The sequence below is a fragment of the Phyllostomus hastatus genome, unplaced genomic scaffold, assembly GCF_019186645.2.
Source record: "Phyllostomus hastatus isolate PE091 unplaced genomic scaffold, TTU_PhHast_1.1 phas_scaffold_78, whole genome shotgun sequence".
NCBI classification, from domain to species: Eukaryota; Metazoa; Chordata; class Mammalia; order Chiroptera; family Phyllostomidae; genus Phyllostomus; species Phyllostomus hastatus.
The window spans coordinates 30960055-30981582 of record NW_025334041.1 but is presented as its reverse complement, the minus strand read 5'-3'; the positions used below and the strand labels follow the sequence as shown (position 1 = coordinate 30981582).

General features: G+C 34.5%; 1 protein-coding gene across 4 annotated transcripts in view; it reads left to right on the top strand.

Moving 5' to 3' along the window:
* The window catches only part of ANKIB1 (ankyrin repeat and IBR domain containing 1), a 129536-nt gene that overhangs the window by 73002 nt on the left and 35006 nt on the right, over positions 1–21528 (top strand). For all 4 annotated transcript variants that reach the window (XM_045827044.1, XM_045827041.1, XM_045827043.1 and 1 more), the window contains exons 5-9: positions 3098–3215; positions 10648–10856; positions 12053–12141; positions 19074–19218; positions 20944–21110. In XM_045827044.1, coding sequence (XP_045683000.1) covers positions 3098–3215; positions 10648–10856; positions 12053–12141; positions 19074–19218; positions 20944–21110 — 728 coding nt within the window. The remainder of the gene's footprint in view (positions 1–3097; positions 3216–10647; positions 10857–12052; positions 12142–19073; positions 19219–20943; positions 21111–21528) is intronic.

Sequence of the window (21528 nt, the reverse complement as noted above, 5' to 3'; positions counted from 1 at the left end):
TGTTACAGAGATTCAGAGTGAATATCTTGCGTGTTCATGAAGGCTGTATGTCTTTCTCCTTCAAGAACTATTTTTCTTTCAGTGTAACCTATATAAGTTTGAAACTGAATTTTAAAGAAAATCTATGCAGATTGCTTTATATTATCCCTTTGTTAATATTTCTGAAATTAAATCTTCTTTTGTTCAACATAAGTGGGATAGAATGATGGCTTTTCTAAAAAAAAAAAAAGAATATTTACAAAACAATACCAGGAAATACCCAGTTGCCACCACTAGAAATAATCACGAAATATTCACCCTTGTTGCTGATTTGGGAGAGGTACCTGGAATCTCAAGTCTGAATTTGGAACTCATTTCCTAGAAGCAGTGTTATATGTAGTGTATAATTTCTATACTAGAGTGAGTACTACAAATTTAACCATAAAAGGACTTGTTACGTTTTTGCAAGAGAAAGTGTAGTTCATGAATTAGCTTAAAAGCAAACTTTACATGATGGTTTGGGGGGCCTTTCAAATGAAAGTTTGGATTCAATTGCAACTTTTTTCTTTGTTTGTTAATGTTCCCCCTATACAGAATCATTTAGATTACATTTTTTTTTCTAGTTGAGTTCACATGACATCTGTATATGTAGAGGTTTGTGGCAGTATAGCTGAACACATACAAGGTGCAGTAGGCTGTTAATGTAGTATCATATGAACTGTGTATTGTATCAGTTTTCACTGTCATTTTTAAAAGGAATAACACTGCAGACTGATCGAGTATGGGCAGTGCCACCGTTGAAAGCTCTTTAATATCCGCAGTGATTTTTCTTTTATTTCTTAATTATTTTTTCCCCGCAAAACATGTTCTGTATAAAAAGAAGCAGAATGAAGAATTTAAATGTTTATTATTCTACCACTTATAAATAATCCTTTTAACATTGTTCAGGATTGCTTTCCATTTTTCATCACTGGAATGTTACTTTATATCTTATATCTTGTAAGGGTTTTTTTCCTTAACATTTCTTGATATTCACAGACTCATCATGGGAATCATTTTGAATGACTGCTGACTGTTCTAATTTGTAGATGTCCTATAACTCCTTTAATGTACCTTTGGGTTACTTTCATTTTGTCAGTTTTATAGCAAACATGGCTAACGACCAATTTTGCCCACGTTTATGATTATACCTTAGGATATATACCTACAGGTAAAATCATTGGGTCAAAAGATGACTGTATAAAAGACTCATGATGCATGTTTGGTTGTTAAATGATGTACCAATTTTCATTTTTACCCACAGTGTATTGGAGGGCCACCTCACTGCAACCTTACCACAACTGAGTGTCTGTCTTTCTCTCTCTCTTTTAGCCTTGGCCACTTTTAAAAAGTAATGCAATTTTTATGTTTAAATTTTGGCAGATATTTATGTAGTCAAATGTGTTACTCTTTTCTGTCATTAATATTACTTACATATGCGTTCCTGCCAGAAGACATCTAAGGATTAAGAAACTTGGGTCAGCTGAGAAATTATTCCTGGTGAATAAGAGTCCCAATTATACAGGGTTAACTAAGAATTGATTAAATGGTTTCCATGATACCAAAAAAAACAAAGCAAGAAGGGATAAAATCTAATTCTAAAATGCCTGTAAGTCTACTGCAAAGGATGCATTTACTAATCGCCCAGAGGTCTCTGGAGACCGTGGTAGATGCTACCAGAGGACATCCTCAGTGGTTGTTTTTCTGATAAGTACTTGGGAATTTCTGCTGCTTTTGAAGCTGTGGCCGTTAGTTCTATGTGTAACTGCATGCAGTAAGCATAACTGCTCAAAGGATTGAAATAGGTATGTACATCAGTATTCATAATGAAAACACAATATTGAATGAAAATAAAGAAAAGCATATTGCCTAATGATATATGTATAATGATACGCCATAATATTATGAGAGCTGTAAATCAAATTCATGAGCAAGGATGAGGAAAATTGGGGAAATGTAATGGGGAAACATCACAGATTATGAGGTTTTTGCTTCTTTTGTTTCATTTTGTTTTTTAAAAGGACTTGAAACAAGTAAGGCCTAAATGTTATCAATCATCATTTATGAGTAGTGAGATATGTGATTTTATTTTTATGTTTTCTGTAAAAGCAAAAAAAAAAGATAAAGGATGATAAAAGAACAAAAAACCTGAGTTGATATATTACCTATATGAAAACTAAACAGCATTAATGAACACTTGAATAAACATTGAAAATAATATGTTTATTTGTAAGAAGTCTGAATAGTATGACATAGTTAATTCTCTCCAAGTTAATTACCATATTTCATCACATATAATGTGCACTTTTTTGGCCAAATTTTTGACGGAAAAATAAGAATGTGCATTATACACGGGTAGTTCTAATTCCGTATCTGTATAAATGTTTTTAATTTTTTTACTTATGCTTATGTGGTAAAAGTGTAACTCTAGAAAACAGTAATGATATCTGTATGCAAAATAATACCTTGGAATACGATAATCAGTTTTGTTTCTAAATATAAATAAATAAATCAGAATAAAAAATTAAAATGAAAGACTTTTTCCTGAAAGTTTGAGCCAAAAATGTGGGTGCGAATTATACAAGGCAAAATACAGTCATAGGTCTTATACAATCCCACTAGCAATCTAAATTGGATCTTAATAAGTGTAAATGCTTGGTGGTTCAATGATTAAAACTGCCTAAGTGAGCTCACATATATTCACATACAGTTGGTTTGCAAAAAGACTGGATAAATATACTTGAAAACTTTAGTTATGATTATTGCTCAGTGGTGGGATTATAGGGGGGTTTTTTTGTTATCCAAATTTTCAAAACTGTAAAGTAAAATGGTTTTGTTACTATAGTATGATACTTTTATTTTAAAATGCCCTGGCATCAGCTTTCCAGTTTAAAAAAGGCTTGTGAAATAGTAGTTTGAAGTCCATGATGTTGGAACATACAGAATCTTTTGAATATCAATAACCAAGCTGAAGCTGAAAGCTTAAAGAAATGGTAATATTTTATTTGCATACAGGCATTTAGAACTCCCTAAGAGTGTAACAGCCAATTTAACTTTGTTTCCCTTCTTCTTTTGAAAGCCATATGAAGGATTAAGGCCTCAGGATCTTCGTAGATTGAAGGATATGCTTATTGTGGAAACAGCAGACATGCTTCAGGCTCCACTCTTCACTGCTGAAGCTTTACTTCGAGCTCATGGTAATAAGACAGATGTCATGCTTCTGATAACATGGGCGCCTTTTGAAACTTTTCAGAGTGAAAAAAATGGCTACTTTATTATCTTACTATAGAACAAAGTAGTTTGTTAAACAAGCCTGAGTTGTTTTGGGGAGCAGTGTTTACTGTACAGCACTCAGTATCTTCATAATATTTTGTAGTTTGAAGTTTAAACTGACTATAAATCATAGGGGAGAAATAGGAACTTTCTACTTAAAAATCAAGCTACTAAATCAACTTATACATTATCTAATTTTAGAAATGTGTCTGATTTTAGCAGATTTGAGAATTGGAATCCATAGTCCTAGTCCTAGTTTTAACATTTTTACTAAAGTCAATTAAATACATAACAGTTGTGTTATTACTATTACCAATTTATTTTATGTAAAAGCTGTTTCTCACCATGAAATGCACAAAGTAAAATTGTAGAGTCAACACAATATACTATCCCTCTTAAGGTTTGTTTGTTTGTTGTTTTGAGGACATTACTTACTTTAGGAAAAGTATCCAGCTTGTAAATTCTGACACTTACATAGTCATTCTGGGAGTTGTCACCTGCAGAGATGGACCCTCTCGTTGAACACTTGATATTTGACATTTGGCTTATTTCAAAGACAATTTTTTTTCTGATTTAAAAATTACTCTTAAAAAGAGAAAGGTCCAGTCATTTTAAGGCTTACCTGTCTATGTTAACTATAAATCTTAATCACATCTATACTAAAATGGAATGTCAACTTCCATAATTCTTCATATGATCTGTTAATCAGAAGAAAATTTAAAACCCATATTTCATCATCTGTTGATCACCACTGTGAATAAGCTGGTATATAACCCTCCAGAATTGCTGTCTTTAATATTGATATTTTTGGGGGTTCTGTACTTGACACTCTTTTCCACTTTATATACTAGTGAGTCTCAAGTTTTAGTATAAGTAAGAATTGCCTGGGAAACTAACCAGAGATTCCTAGGATTAATTCCAGAGAGTCTTAAGTCATTAGGTGGGGATAAGGCATAAACAAAGGTGTTGTAAACAAGCCTACTGAGTGAGCGCTCTCTGAGAAACATAGCCTCACACATTTAACTAATGAAACCAGTGGTTTCGAACACCACTTGAACAGCAGAGTATATCTACAACCTAACTTTAATAAGGTATTTGAGGCTGTATTTCTAAATGTCTAACATTTTTCTCCTCAATTTAAGGATGTCTATACCTGAACTCATCATTTCTCACTGTCTTGATACATGGGCACCAAAATTCATCTAATTACCCAGCCAAAAACTAGAAAGTCATACTTGACTCCTCCATTTCTAGTGCATTTGGCTCGGGTCTTCTCATTTCTCTTCCTAAGTATCTCTCATCCTTCTCCCACTTTCCCTAGTTGTACCTATTCCCACTGCCACCAACTTAAATTCAGGCTCTCATTATTGCTCATTTAACTGTAGTCTCCCAAATCTTGGTTTCCAATGTTTCCTTTTCTCTTTCACCCTATTAATTTTTCTTATTGGTATTAGACCATTTTTTAATGAAAATTTCCCTGCTGAAAAAACCCTTCACTGGCTTTCCACAGACTTACCATCACCCAAACTCCCTAGCAGACCTTCATGACCCAGGCTTCTTTACTGGCCTGTCAGTCTGCCCATTTCTTTATTTACCTGCCCTTACTTGCCTTTAGAAATCACCTCTTTCAGGAAACTGTTACTGCTTATTTGGTTCCAAGTCTGCGCTGAGACCCTCCCTGTCTATTCCCAGTAGATCCCATGCATATATGAGTCATACACTTAGAATACAGTATTGTGATAATATTGTTGCTTTTCCTTTCTATTAACTTAGGAACTCTTCGTAGGCAACTTTTATTTCTTTTTATTTTTATAATATCTGACATATATTGTCTTCAGAAATAGTAATAGAATGAATAGATAATATACCTAAATGTTACTTTTACATTTTTTGAAAGTTCATCTTTTTATTATAAAATTACATTTCTCCATTGTCATCTTTATAAAGTTGAAGTGAATCCTTTGAAAAAATTTTAGACCTGAGTCAAAAATGAAAATTAGAAATCCAGAATAGCGTTTTAAATAATAGAATTTTTTTGAAAGATTTTATTTATTTTTAGAGAGAGGGCAAGGGAGAAAGAGAAGGAGAGAAACATCAATGTGTGGTTGCCTCTCATGCTCCTCCTACTGGGGATCTGACCTGCAACTCAGGCATGTGCCCTGACTGGGAATTGAACCCAGGACTCTTTGGTTTTCAGGCTGGCACTATATCTACTGAGTCACACCAGCCAGGACTAAAATAATGGAATTTAAAGATGAAATATTTTCTTTTTAGCCAGTAAGAATGCTTAACAGCCTTATATTTAAACTTGTAAAAAAATGCAGAATACCTTAAATTGTATTTCTTTAGGGTAAGTTTCACAACACCAGGAGGTATATCCTTGAGCTTTTAAATACAGAGAGTACATTTAAATATAATGTAGAGCTGGCAGAAAAGCAGAAGCTGTCCATCAGTGTGGAGCTGTGACATGACGGTTGTATTAGTCAGGGTAGGCTAACTGCTGAAATAGAAGTGTAAGTTCAAACACAGTAAACATTTATTAATCATGTAATAATCCAAAGTGTTTCTGTCTATGATTAGGAGTGGGACAGGGACTCTGTTCCTTACATTTATTCAAGGGCCCTCACTGATTGAGACTCTTCATCTTACCCAAAGCGGGTTTCTGAGAGTTATCTCCTGGGGATTACATCTCCATTCCAGCCAACCAGTCAGAAAGGGGGAAGTGCATGGAGAAATAAACTTGGAAGTTTTTGAGCCAGTCTTGTATGTGGCATACAGCACTCCTCAACATATTCCCTTGGTCACAATGCAGACATATGGCCACACTTAACAGTAAGCAACAGTTTTATACCATAGCATTTTTATGTACTATAGCCATAGGTATCTACATTCAGTAAGATAATATATCATAATTTTAAGTTACGGTATTATATAGAATCTAAGGTTAACTTTACCAGTAATATCATTGTAATTAAAAGAAACATTTTTATCTCTATTTGTTTACACATTATATCATCAATGGTTATTAAATAATCAAATCCATTTTTACACTTTTTATTTCTTTAAGTTATTTCTTTCACATAATAGGTGTCAATTCAAATAAAGTGATATCTAATTGATTTTTTCCTACTTAGCATTTGTCTATTCTGTGATAAGTTTCTGGATAACTTAAGAGTTCTATATTTCATTTCCCTCTTAAGGCATAAAATAAAGGCTAATACAGGTTTCAAGTGGACATCTTTGTTTAGGTAATATCAGTAACATTTGATAATTAAGTAAGATATACCAAGATAAATGATGTTAGTGAATAAAATGACAGTGTACAGAGCTATAATTTATACTAATTGCTTTCAATACCAGGACAGGCTCTGTTTCAGAGCTATTAAACTGAACTATTTGGAAGATTTATAGGTTGTATCCTTGGTAACATTCATTCAGCTTTAAATAGGAAAAATAGATTTGAAGATTATATTATCTATTGTCAAATTTAGTCCCAAAGTAATGAAGTTGATCTTGATTAAGCAGAAGACAAAAATGTTTGGCAGTATTTGCTAAGTAGTAATTGAATTTTAAGGAGGACTCTCTTAAGAATACAAAGGTCATTCTCTGAGCATTTCCTCAGTAATAAAAGTAACTTATGTAATTGAATACTACCTAATGAGAAAATAAGTAAAATGTACAAAATCTGAGACCAAGGCTAATTTTGCTTGTGCTTAGAGTAAACTTATATTGAAGTATTTTTAAAGCTCTGTTGGAGGCTCATGATCTTTTATAGACAATTAAACATCAGAAGTCCACAACTTCTCACTCTACTCTCTTCTTACAAAATGGTATCTTCTCCCAGGGCTTCTATAAGTATAGATTTCTCCCTCTGAATTAGACCTTTTTTATGCAAGATATACCCTCATATTCAACTGCCCATTTAAAAGCGGGGAAGATTTGTTGTTGGGCGGTGGGCACAAATTGCAATGTACAGATGATGTACCATAGAGTCGTGCACTTGAAACCTATATGATTTTATTAACCAATGTCACTGCAATAAATTTAATTTAAAATAAATTTAAAAAGGAACACATCTCAAGAATCTCAAAAGCACCTTAAACTCATCATGCCTAAGACGAAAAATCATGCTATTCCACCTGTAGCTGATTCTCTGGTGTTTCCTATTTGCATAGATGGCAGCACCAGCCAACCAATTAAGCCTGGGACACTAACTTTGACATTTCCTCTCCTTTCAACCCTATGTCTTATTTTTACAAAATTGTTGGTTTCACCTCTCAAATTGTAAACTTCTCCTTTTCTCTTCATCTCTACTACAGCCAACCACCTCACCCTAGCTGCCATCATCTTTCACTCGTACGACCCAGTTGCCTGTCCTCTGGTCACCCATTCTTGCCCTATCCAGTTTCTTCATCTGTTTGTTTTCCATACTGTAGTCAGACTCATCTTTTCAAATGCAATTGTGAAAACCTGTTGTTTTTAACCCAATGCCCAACTTTTCATTGACTTCCTGTCACTCCTAAACTAATAGTAGCAGTGTAATTAAATAAAGTCTTGCATGACCCATTCAACCCCATCACACACAGTGCTTCTACTTGGTGTCCATGCCCCAGGTACATTGACTTTATTAATCTCATGAGGATGCCACTGAAAGGCTTTGGACTTGCTGTGTACCACCATTCTACGATGTCTTGTCCTCTCCTTGTTATCTAATTAAGTCCTTCAGATGTCTACTCCAGGCCATTTTCCCAGAGTCACCTTCTCTGACCTTCCTGACTAGGATTCTCTACTTCTTTCTCCTTCATGTCCCTTCTGACATTGATGATTGTTTTTTAAATACATTGAATTTACTTGATGTGTTCCTTCTTATTAGAGTATAAGTTCCATGAAGGCAGGATCATGCCTGTTTCTCCTTCCATTGTATTCCTACTGCCTGACACAATGCACGGCTCATAGAAGGTATTCAGTAAGGATTTGCTAAATGAATGATGTGATGGAAACCAAACAGAAATTTTGCTAGTAGATAAGACTAAAATTTAACATATTTAATATCTCTGTATATGAATTATAGTAGTTCTTATTTTATTCCTTTATTAAAGTGATATTTAAAGGTGAACTAATGGAGCCCCGGACAGGTAGTTCAGGCAGAGTGTCATCCTGATACGCCAAGGTTGCAGTTGGATCTGGTCAGGGCACACATACAAGAATCAACCAATAAATGCCTCAAGAAATGGAACAACAAATCAGTATTTCTCTCTTTCTCCTTCCCACCTTCCCTCCCCCCTACTCTCTCTAAAATCAGTATATTTTTTTGAAGACATAATAGCCTGGCTGGTGTGGCTCAGTGGTTTGAGCACTGGCCTGTGAACCCAAAGGTCCCGGGTTTGATTCCTGGTCAGGGCACATGCTTGGGTTGTGGGCCAGGTCCCCAGTTGGGGGCATATGAGAGGTAACTGATTGATCTCTCACACATTGATAGTTCTCTCCCTCTCTTTCTTGCTCTCTTCCCCTCTTTCTAAAAGTAAATAAATCTTAAAAAAAAAATTTTAAGTTACATAATAGAGACTTTTGAAAAAATAATCATACTTTTTAAAAAATTTTTTTAAATTTTAAACCTCCATCATTTTTAAAGAGTTTATTTATTTATTTTTAGAGAGGGGAGGGAGGGAGAGAGAGAAAAACATCAATGTGCGGTTGCTGGGGGCCGTGGCCTGCAACCCAGGCATGTGCCCTGCCTGGGAATCGAACCTGCGATGCTTTGGTTTGCAGCCCGTGCTCAATCCACTGAGCTACGCCAGTGAGGGCTAATAATCATACTTTTTAAAAAAGATTATTTAAATTTATTTTTAGAAAGCAGGGAAGGAGGGAGAAAGAGCAGGAGAGAAACGTTGTGAGAAACATGTATCAGTTGCCTCTTGTATGTGCCCCAGCCAGGGACCAAACCTGCAACCCAGGCATGTGCCCTGACCAGGAATCAAACTGATGACCTTTTGTTTTTCAGGATGATGCCTAACCAACCAAGCCACACCAATCAGGGCAATAATTATACTCTTCTAAGAAAAGTAATTTTAACTTTTTAAATAATGACCTATCAAAACACTGAGGTCCATTTAGCAACATTTTCTGGAATGTACTCATTTAGGTTTTTTCAGTTGTTGGATTTTTCTTACTCTTTGTAATCAAATCTCTACAGTCTTACTTTCCATTTCCCCAGACTTACACATTGGTATACTGTAAATTTACAGAATTGCTCATGTCTCTCCATTATATTTCTAGGCATATATGGTTTACGTAGGTGGAAGTACATTCCCTTTCTTGACATTGAATGTCTCAGTCATAATTATCCTGTTTAAACCACCAAGTAGGTTGACTTAACGTGATTGAAAAGAGTCTTGTATAGAAAATTTCCACAGCCATTCATGTTTGAACTGTAAAATTCTATAGAATGAGCCTATGATAAATAATTGACTCTGTAGTACTACTGCACTACCCTGCAGTACTACCCTGCACTTTATTGTATTACACTTTGGAGTCACAGAAATTGGTTTCAAATCCTTCACTATCTGTGTGAGCCTAGATAGGTTATATAATTTCCCTGAGTGTTGGTTACTTCATCTAAATAGTGACTGAAAATTTTGGGGAAAGAATAAATAAAATAATGTGTGTAAAAGACCTAGCAAGACAAATATGTAGGTTTATTATTTTAAAGTGTTAGGATTTCATGGCTGTGGACTTTATAATACCATGCTTCACTTGACTCTTACAAGTGCTGATAGGTAATCTTTTGTAGTTCAGTCAGATTGGAGCTCACTTAATACAGAATTTATACTTGACTTACTAAAATTTAATTTATAACTATAATCCCTTCAGAAGTTCATTCTGCTTTCAAGCTGTTTATTAAATGATTTTTAGGGTTTATTGTCATTTTAACATGTTTATAGTAAGCTGTGCAATCATTTTACCACTTGACACCAGTGAGGATAATTGCAAAATTACATATTTTTTTTTGAAAGAATAAAACAGCTACCTCAACCTGTGCCAACAAGAATTTAGTAAATTCTGGAAGTGAACCACCTCTTTTTATTAGTAGTAGAGATGACTGGAAATTTTAACTATATTGTTACATGTGAGGTTGTAATCCATGGTAGACTATAAAAGTTTAAATTCTGTTTAAAAATATTAATGGATTAACATACCTGAGTAGTTATTTGCAATTACTACTTTATATAAATAATTGTTCTTTCTTTGGTGGCCTATATCTCTTTAATTTATCCTCACTTTCTTTTGTAATTAGGAAGCTCTTAAAACACCATATATTCTGTTTTTTGAGAGATATTCATTCCATTTTTCTTAAAGACTGGGACAGGGAGAAACTACTTGAAGCTTGGATGTCCAACCCAGAGAACTGCTGCCAACGATCAGGTGTTCAAATGCCAACTCCGCCGCCGAGTGGGTATAATGCCTGGGACACGCTCCCTTCGCCAAGGACTCCAAGAACTACACGCTCTTCTGTCACCTCTCCCGATGAAATGAGTTTATCTCCTGGGGATTTGGACACCAATTTGGTATGGTTTGTTATTCAGTGTACTGCCCATAGCTTTGTATTTAACTTTTTAATTATTTAAAATTATTTCATAGACCCTCTAGCATAATCTTATAATCAAATCCTATACCTTTCTTAAAGGGTTCCATTATTTCACTCACACTTCAGTAAATATTTGTTATCACAGAATTTTTTTGTGATCTCAGAATTACAGACTGAGAAACAAAGGTTTTCTTTTGTCATTTCAAAACAGGAAACACAAAAGAGCTTAGGAAAACCACCTAACTATATTTCCACTTAAAACTCTAGCTGCTTGGAGGTTTTAAACACCGTACTGAAATATTGTAAGTTGATACTGTGATAGGCACTTTAAACCAAGAATATGAAAACATGTTTTATATTTTCTTCAAGACATTTATACTACCTAGATAATCATGTATTTGTTTTCATAAAGCCTTTGGAGTTTGTCATCTAGATATATTTCTATAAAAATGTTATTAACATTTGTTAATATATTGGTGTACTGTTACAGGATATCTTGATGTTTGTTGAATGATTCAGCCATTCAAAATATGTGATAAAAATACTCCAGATTTTATCTAGGTCTCCTTTGAAAACAGATTCCTACTTTTGTAATTTGTATTTGTAACATTATAAAGTTTGTTTCTACTAAGTGGTTGTTTAGAAGACACATAGCTTTATAACTGAGTTCCCTGGGTAGAAATCCTTAAATTGCTACTTTGAATACCCTGAGTTGCCATATGAAAAAATAGATGCTATATGAAAAAACAGATACGCTGCTTTTCTAGATTTTCTGGGGAGAGTATAGGGTGAAGGACATAATATTGAAGTGGGTATTTTTACATGGGCAATTTGATCTTGACCTGAATAGACAGTAGTGATTTGTTTTTGTACTTCCTTTTCTAAATACATACTCACTGATTAATTTAATACATAAATTTCAAATGTAAGAGTTTGACTTTTGCATTGAAACATTTAAATCTCACAATCATTTAAAATGAAGTAGGCATACTTGTTATTCAAAGGTAGGCTCACTAAATTTAACTCACCCTCATAACTTTGAAACATTAATCTTTTATATTTACTAGACTAGTATTTTTGCCTTAAACTAATGAACAAATGAATGTATTAGTCTCTCTCCAACATATGACTTTAACATATGACTTTGTTTAAATCATTGCTCTTCTTAATTTCCAGTGTGACATCTGTATGTGCAGTATTTCTGTATTTGAAGACCCAGTGGATATGCCCTGTGGACATGACTTTTGTAGAGGATGTTGGGAGTCGTGAGTATATATGCAGCTTAGTATTTCTTACTGCATGACAGCACTCTGATTTGGTAATAAAATTGTTTGCTTTCAATATTTAATGATATAGATTGCAGAGCTATGCTGAAATATACTTCACTAAGGAAGAATTTTATTTTTCTTAACATTTTCCCATGATTAATTTAGTAAAATTATTTAATTTAGTAATTAGTGTTATTTAGCTTAATGTAAGATAGTTTATGGAACAAAGCAGGTATATGTAAATACATTTTCTTAGTATCTTAATTTATATTACATATAAATTTCAAGCTTGCACCTAATATACCCCAAGAATTTTTAAGCATCTATTTTTATGCTTTCTTTCTATTTTTTGTAACAAGCAAATAGCCTTGAAAATCTGTAAGAATATGAATGCTTAAAATTCCCCTTTAATCAATTCAAATTTTGATGTTTGTTGAATGATTCGGCCACTCAAAATATGTGATAAAAGCACTCCAGATTTTATCTCGGCTTTTTTATCTAGTTAAATGTTTCTGCTAGGCATGCTTGGGTATATATTACAAGTGGAAAATTTATTTTGCTTCTCATGTTTATTCTCCTTCTTATTACCTTGCCAATATTTATACTTTCTCACATCCATTAACTTTGCTCTAATGTTGCACTTCTCAGGAGAGGTTTATGAACAAAATGAAAATCAGTATAATGAGCAGTACAACATCATGTTTTCTCTGGAGACACATAAATCTGCTGATTGATGATCTAAGCAAAGCATGTCATTAGTATTTAAGGAAATCTTAAAAATTATAAGTTTTCAAGCTATTTTTTTTTAATGGAGTGCTGAGTATCAAGTTCAGGGATCTGGGGAATACCACTCTGGGTGAGAGAGCAAGAACTTAAGCAAATGAAACAAGTGTGTTGGGGTGTAATTGACATAGGGTAAACCCACACATATTTAAAATAAATAATTTTATTAGCTTTGGCATATGTATATACCCATGAACCATTACCACAACCAAGATAATGGCTATATCCATTATCCCCCAAAGTTTCCTCATTTCTCCTTGAAATCCCTCCAGCCCTTCTTGTTCTGCCTCCCTCTTATCTCTCACCACCCCCTTCTCCTTTCAAACTGTAGGCAACACTGATCTCTTTTCTGTCACTCTAGTTTCATTTACGTACATTTTCTTGTCTTTTTTCTCAAATCAGAATATGAGGCAAGATTTCATTTAGAGGGGGGAAAATAGTGCTTTTTAAAAAAGACTAAATAAAAATATCTGATTGTTTATTTTAAAATATAGGTTACACTCTACTCAGTCTAATTACATAGGATCCAATCACTACAGTTGATGCAGCTAAACTAATTGGCCAGGGTCAGAGCTCACAATCCAAAGTGAACTAGTAACTGTATTGAATTAGGAAATATTACCTGGGTTCTACCAGGATTGCTAGTGTTGACCTTGGTTTTTATGTGAAAACTCAGACAGACACACACCTCTCCCCCTGCCAGGGATTTACTTGAATTTTTTTCAACTTCCTTGACCTTTCTTACCTAACTCCTGTCACAAAAACCATCTCCCATACTCTTCACAGACTAGCCTGGAGAGGTTAATGGTAAGATTTAGATTTGGAAGATCTAATTACTGTTTTCCAGGGTACCTTATCAGCCTACCTAGAATTTTCCTACGCACTCCTGCCAAGCAGTCTTGCCAAATCAAGCACCAGTAAAACAAGTTTCAGGTTGGGTGATTCATATGTTGATAAAGTCATTTTTAAATTGATTGCAGTCTTTTTGTATCTCATAGGCATATAGGAAAGACACCCCTCTGTCCAAGAAGCAAAGAAGAATTTTTAAAGGTCCTTAGATAGCTTGAAAACCTCTCCATTTACCTTGGACTTCCCTACCCTCTTATCTCATCAGTCCAACCAGATGCTTTGAAGCATCTATGCCAAGAGCTTAAATGAAAGGGAAATTATTGTTTTCTATCCAACCTAGAATATTCTTCCTCCTACTTACTGGTTGTTGATTTAGTTAAGTGGTAACTGCCTTGTGCCTTGATTTTGTAATCTATAAAATGGTGATAATAGTAAGTACTTGATAGATTATTGTCAATTTAGTGTTAAATGACTTAATATATGTAAAATGCTTAGAACAGGGACAATCAATAAATGCTAGTTATTATTATCCTAAGCATGATAATAAGCAGAGAAACCTATCTAGGATATAATCTGTGAAGCAGATCTACAAGATAAAAGTATAAGTAAAGTTTGCCCCAGATTTCTCTTTCACTGACATTCATTAACTTCATGTTCTGCTTGGAAATTTAGTGGAAATTGTATTTGAATGAGGATTAAGAGCATGGCTCACAGAGAAATTCTGTCTTCAGTGAGGTCTTCTCAGTTCTGTCATTTAATTCCCCAGAGGTAATGAAATTTGCTCTGATACATTTAGAATAAATAAAATTTAAAACATCTTCATATAGTAACTATGTCTAAGCAAGTCATGCACCCTATCAGGGGACTGCAGCCATGTGCCACGTAACCACGTTTTGATCGGTGCAGAACCACATATTTCAATATATGAAGGTGGTCCCATAACATTATCATGGATTTTAAGAAAAAGTTTGTTTGCTGTGTTGGAAGGAAAGGCTGAGCCTGACTATGATGTCAGATTTACTGCTCGCTCTGGGTGCTTTGAGTAGTTGAGGAGATGTAGCATGCTGTCCCCCTGCTGCGCACGCATACATGCATGCATGCACACAGACTCATTCCCCTTTTCTCCATTTCTCTTTATCTCTTTCCTCCCAGTCCTTTTCCTCCCTCTCTTCTCTCTTCCTCCTTTCCCTCTTACTATTTTCATCCCAAGCTTCATCTCTCTGGGTCTCTTTGGATCTTTGCTCTCCCTTTCCTTCCCTCTCACTTCCTTCCCTCTCTCTCTTCCCCCTCCCTCCTCCTGACATCATCTCTCTCTCTCTCTCTCTCCCCCCAGGCACCTCCCTCCACAGCACCCCCTCCCCTCAATGTGTGCATACACAGGTGCACACTTTTTATCTTTTATGCTGTATTTTTACTGTGCCTTTTCTATTCTTAGACATACAGATATTTACCATTTCGTTACAATTGTTTGTAATATTCAGTACTACTTATTGCACAGGTGTGTAGCCTAGGAGCAATAGACTTATCATGTAGCATAGGTGTATAATAGACTATACCATCTAAGTTTAGGTAAGTGCACTCTACAATGTTCACACAAGGATGAAATCACTGGTTGACTCATTCTTCAGACTCTTCCTCCTTGTTAAGCTACACATGGTTGTATAAGATGAATTATGTCCAACTTTCTAGGGAACCTCTTCATAACTAAAATGAAGAGATTCCTCTTATGTGAAAAAGGAACTCTACAATTAGCACTTCTCTTTTAGTCTCAAGATCCCTTTACATGCTTAGAAAATTGATGAGGATTCTAAAGAGCTTCTGTTTATATGGGCAGTGCCTTTTTGCATATACTATATTAGAAATAAGCACTGTAAAAATTAATATTTTAATCACTTTAAAATAATAATAAATCCATTGTCTGTTAACATAAATAACATTAACTATGAACAATAACTACTTCCCTTAAAATGGAAGCAAATCAGAAGAGTGGTATTTTTCTTCCTTTTTGGAAATCCCTTTAATGTCTAGCTTAATAGAAGACAGCTGTATTCTCATTACACAGTATTGTTTTGGTCAAACATATATAAAGAAAATCTGGCCTCACACTGATGTGCAGATGAAATTACGGAAATATTCAGAGAAATGTGGATACTCAGTGATATATATCAAAATCCATCAAGTAGTAGTAGTTTCTTAATGGCTAATTGCAGTGTAAAATCTAAAACCACATCAGTAGACTTTCGTACTCTTACATTAAAATCCATTGGTCTGTGTTGCATAGCTCTTTTACTCTTGCATGGTTTTGTAACATCATTTGGAAAATATTGGTTCACTGGATTATTCAGATCTTCCAGTGTTGACATATTTTACACTATACATAAATATAATAAAAAGTCACATTAGTTGATACCAGTCTCCAGAAAAGTCTCTAAATATTGGGAAGCTGTGAAGCTCACAATAGCAAATAAGAATTTTTTAAAATTCTAAGTGTTATTTGAAGGCTTGAATTTTATTATTGTCAACAAATACCCTCAACTTTTTTCCTTGACATGCCAGGTTTATTTAATTCATTTTCAGAAGTAGTTTATCATATAATCAAGTCTGAATAATCATTGTTTGTAGTCACTCTTTCAAAAAAAAAGTGTTCCATGATACAAGCAGGTAACTTATAACTTGACAAATTTTAAGGGCTTTCCTTCAGACAGCCCTCCTGCTTTGGTATGCAGCAGAAGCTTGGTATGCAGCAGAAGCTCAGTATGCGTACTTCCCATTTCTTTGCACAGAATACCCAAGACGTGTACTCATGGGCTAAGTTTTAATAAAATTAAATAATAAGATTTATTAATAATTCATCAATAATGAATAACTTGTTGCTCTATCAAGGGTGTTCTTAAATGAAACAGGCATGGTTTTGTTTGTTTGTTTGTTTGTTTGTTACTTGTGAATATGGAGTAATGAGAAATACAAAGTCTATTAGTATAGTTGTAATGTCACCATCATGATTTATACTATGGCATCAGCAGTTGTTTCTGTTTTTCATTCTCACCTGAGGATATGTTTATTAATTCTTTTATTTTTAGAAAGAGAGGGAGTGTGGGGGTGGGTGTGAGAATGTTTCTCTCACATTGATGTAAGAGAAACATTCATCAGTTGCCTCCTGTATGTACCTCCACCGGTGATGCAACCTGCAACCTTTTGGTGTATGGGATGATGCTCCAACCAACTGGGCCACCCTGCCAGGGTGGCACCAGCAGTTTTAACCAAAAGTAAATGGGGTCTTAATACCATTTTGAAAATAGTATATGATCTTATTAACTAGTGTCACCCCAATAAATTTAATTTTTAAAAAATCTGATAGGGAAAGAGAGAGAAGGGGTGGGGGAAGGGAGGAAGTAGTTTTGACCTCATAAATCCCCTGGAAAGTCTCAGGAACCCTCACAGGTCCACATATCACACTTTGAGAACAGCTACTCTGTAGCATTTGCCCTGAATTCTTCATCCATCCTTCTGCTGAATTGTTTTTCCTGACACAGAGTAATACAAATAATTTTTAACTGGTAACTAAGGTATAGAATGTCCTTCTATTGGAATATATCAGGGTTTTGTGGAGCCTGTGTAGTTTAAAACACTGAAAACAGAGGCGAAGATTTTAAACATGTTGAAATTCAAATGCCTTTGAGGTATGTGAACAAAAATGTGTGTGATTAAGATCTATAACTAACAAGGGGGATCTGGGCTTGAGCTTTCAGTGTCTTTAGCATGTAGGTGGTAGTTTCTGTTAGGGGTATTTAGATCACCCAAGAAGATTGTATGAAATAGGAAGGGAAGAGTTTTGGCATGAAAACTCTAGAGAACGGTAAAATATAAGTGATCAGGAGAATAAAAGGCACTAGTAAAAGAGAGGACAAGGAGCAACCAAAGGTAAGAAGAATGCCAGGAAAGAAGCTTAATAGTTCTGGGAGCCAGAAAGAATCTGAAAGAAGGAACTATTCAGCACTATCAGATGCTGTAGAGAAGTTAAAGCAAAATAAAAGCTGAGAATTCTTGACTAGTTTGGCCTAAAGGGTAGTCTTTTTTGATGGGTGGGAGCAGGGGGAGAGAGAGAGAGAGAAACATCAATTTGTTGTTCCATTTATTTATGCATTTATTGGTTGCTTCTTGTATGTGCCCTGGCCAGAGATCGAACTTGCAACCTTGGTGTAATGGGACAACACTGTAGTCAACTGAGCTACCTGGCCAGGGCTACTAATGGGTAGTCTTAATGGCCATGTTAAGATCCAGCCATTCAATGAAGAAGTGATAGAAGCCAGTGAGTTTAGAAGTGAATGGATGGATTTGAGGAAGGAATGACAAGTCATTGTATTTTGATGTGAAAGGAAAGGGCAACTAAAGAGGGTCATTGGTTGAGAAAAGTTTTCAGAATGGGTAAAACTTGAGCATGTTTATTGTACCAACGGTAAGAGGTGGGAGACAGAGGAGAGGGAGAGAGAGAGAAACAATAAAACCTTTGCTAAAATTTATGAATTTTTATTTGCCACCATACAAATATTTTACATGATTTATATAATCAGTATAACAACCCCAAGAAGTGCAGATTATTATCTCCATTTTACAGGTAATAAAAGCGAGGTGCAGAACAGTTAAAATCAGTTAAGATCATATACCTTGTTAGTGGCAGGCCTGGAATTCTCTAACTCAAAATCCTGTTCTTAACCATTTAATTCTCCTTGGGCTAGTTTCCCGCCACTTTCCAGGATGCTTTTCCCTTCTACCTCAACTAGTGTGACTAGAGTAGGACATGAAGCTCATTTTAATACTTGTCTTCACAAAATACAAGCAGAAAACCTTTTCTTCAAAAAGGCATGCCATATTTCAGTGGCACCCCAAATTTTCTGGAATTACGCATTGTTTAACCCTGTATGATTGCTCCCTTTTATTTAAAAGTGTAGAATATTGAGAATTGAAGATGACCTTTCTAAACCAGTTACTTCTGAATTTTTTAAGTTAGATAAATATATTGTTTCAACTTTTAAAAGATAAAGCAGAACAAGGATATGTAAAAATATATAAAATATACAAATACATGTGTGTATATTTTCATGTATAATGAATGACTTTGCGCTTAGTGTTCAATATTTGTGAATTATATCAATCAATGTATTATAGTTGATATTCTATACTTGGTTCATTGGTGTTATTTTAGTTGTATTCTAACAGAAGATTAAGCATAGAAAAAATCTTAGACTGTAAACAAATTACATCTCTGCCTATTTTTTATTAATTGATCATTTTAACAGATTTTTGAATCTGAAAATTCAAGAAGGTGAAGCTCACAACATTTTCTGCCCTGCATATGATTGCTTCCAGCTTGTACCTGTGGATATCATAGAAAGTGTAGTTTCTAAGGAGATGGACAAACGATACCTACAGTTTGACATTAAGGTATGCTGGCAATTATCTGTCCAATATCTATAATTTTAATTTTATGAAACCTGTACAACAGATTATATTTAATATATTTGTTTTATTTTTGAAAACAAAAATTGCATAATGGAAATGCAGTTTCCTTTTGTATGTGCCCTGGCCAGAGATCGAACTTGCAACCTTGGTGTAATGGGACAACACTGTAGTCAACTGAGCTACCTTGGTGACTACAGGAAAAATTGCATAAATGAATGGTAGCATTAATTAAATTTTTAAGCTAAAGCACTATTTTATAATCATGAAAGAATAAAAGAAAAGCTAAAGTAGCAGTTTACCAAAAGAAATAAAACTATTGCTCAAAAATTTACTGATTTGCCTATTGTACTTTTATAACTGATTGATCAAAATAATGTTCAAAGTAGATAGTACTACTTTTTTTTAAGATTTTATTTATTTATTTTTAGAGAGGGAAGGGAGGGATAAAGAGAGAGAGAGAGAGAGAGAAACATCAATGTGCGGTTGCTGGGGGCTGTGGCCTGCAACCCAGGCATGTGCCCTGACTGGGAATTGAACCTGCGATTCTTTGGTTTGCAGCCTGCGCTCAATCCACTGAGCTATGCCAGTCAGGGCAGATAGTACTACTTTAATTAAGCTTTCCAAAAAGCATTATAATTTACACTCTTAAATATAAATATTTAGAAATAAAGGTCATCAACTTAGAAATTTATGAGGTTTTCTTTTAGTTTCAATTAATAAGTTTATTGTTTATTGCATCTTTTTTCTATATGTGTTTTTATTCAAGAGCATATGCAAGTTACTTTCTTTTTTGTATAAATTAAAAGTTACACTTTAAGTGCTTTGTGCAGAATTGTTGTGTTCTAAACCCTAATACATACACTTTTTAAAAAGTTCTGTTGTTTCCTTTAGATAAAAAGCATCATAATACTGATTTTTATGTGTTATTAGGATGCCATTTAGAAATTCACTGTTCGAATGCAACTACTAATCACATATAAGATTCTATTTATAATTATCTTCATCAGAAAAGTGGCACATTGTATGAGAACACTTCTAAATTACACATTTTCTGCATGAATAATTGCATTTTTACTTTATCATTATCATCTACACCCTGGTTTTTAGACTAAAGAAAACGTAAATTTTAAAAATCATGTCATTACTAGGTAATTGCCCCTTCTTTCCTTCTTACTAAGTTGTTTCATGATTTCACTTATGTGTGGACCTCAGGGTCCAAACGAAATAACAAGGAAAACAAAACAGAAACAGACTCACAGATACAGAGAACGAACTGATGGTTGCCAGAGGGGATGATGTTGGGGGAATAGGTGAAAAAGTTGAAAGGCACTAAGAGGTACAAATTTCCAGTGATAAAATAATTAAGTCACAGGGGTGTAATGTACAGCATAGGAAATACTGTCAATATAGTCAATAATATTGTATTAACTTTGTACAGTGACAGAGGTTACTAGAATTGTCGTGGTGATCACAGATGTCAAATCACTATGTTGTACACCTGAAACTAATATAATAGTGAGTGTCAGTTATACTTTAAATAAAGAGTTGTTTCACACTTGTACTATTTTAAGCATTTGAGACTGACTACACCTTGTTTATTATTTCACTCTTTTTTTGGCTTTAAAGTAAATTGACATTGGAACATACTATATTAGAATTCAGAGTTAAAAATATTGATTGTTGTATTTTGTTATTCTATTTAAACAGGCCTTTGTTGAAAATAATCCTGCCATTAAATGGTGTCCTACTCCAGGCTGCGAAAGAGCAGTCAGACTGACAAAACAAGGATCAAATACATCTGGGTCTGATACGCTCAGCTTCCCTTTGCTCAGAGCTCCTGCCGTGGACTGCGGAAAAGGACACCTCTTCTGCTGGTCAGTGCAAGACAAGTGGGAAATAATCTAATCATCTTTCTCATAGTTTTCTAAAAGAGAGTTTGCACCTTGAATCAGACAGGCCTTTAAATTGTAGTGTTTGATACCATTCTTATTAATTTAAAAATGTGTATTGAGTTTACATTTATTGTGTGCTTGATATGTGTGGAGTACTGTGCCAAATATTTTGACATATAGAGTTCTTCTGACTTTGCTATGAGTTGAGTTCTGTTATTATGCCCATTTTGCAGATAAATAAACTCAGGCACAGAGAAGTTGTCTTGGGTTGTGCAGCTAGCATATGGCAGAAGTGGGGTTAGAGCCCACCTCTGTTTGATTCCAGAGCCTTTTCACTTGAACTTGAATATCAAATTGCTGGCCACAGATTAGAAAATATTTAGAGTTGCAATTTTTTCCT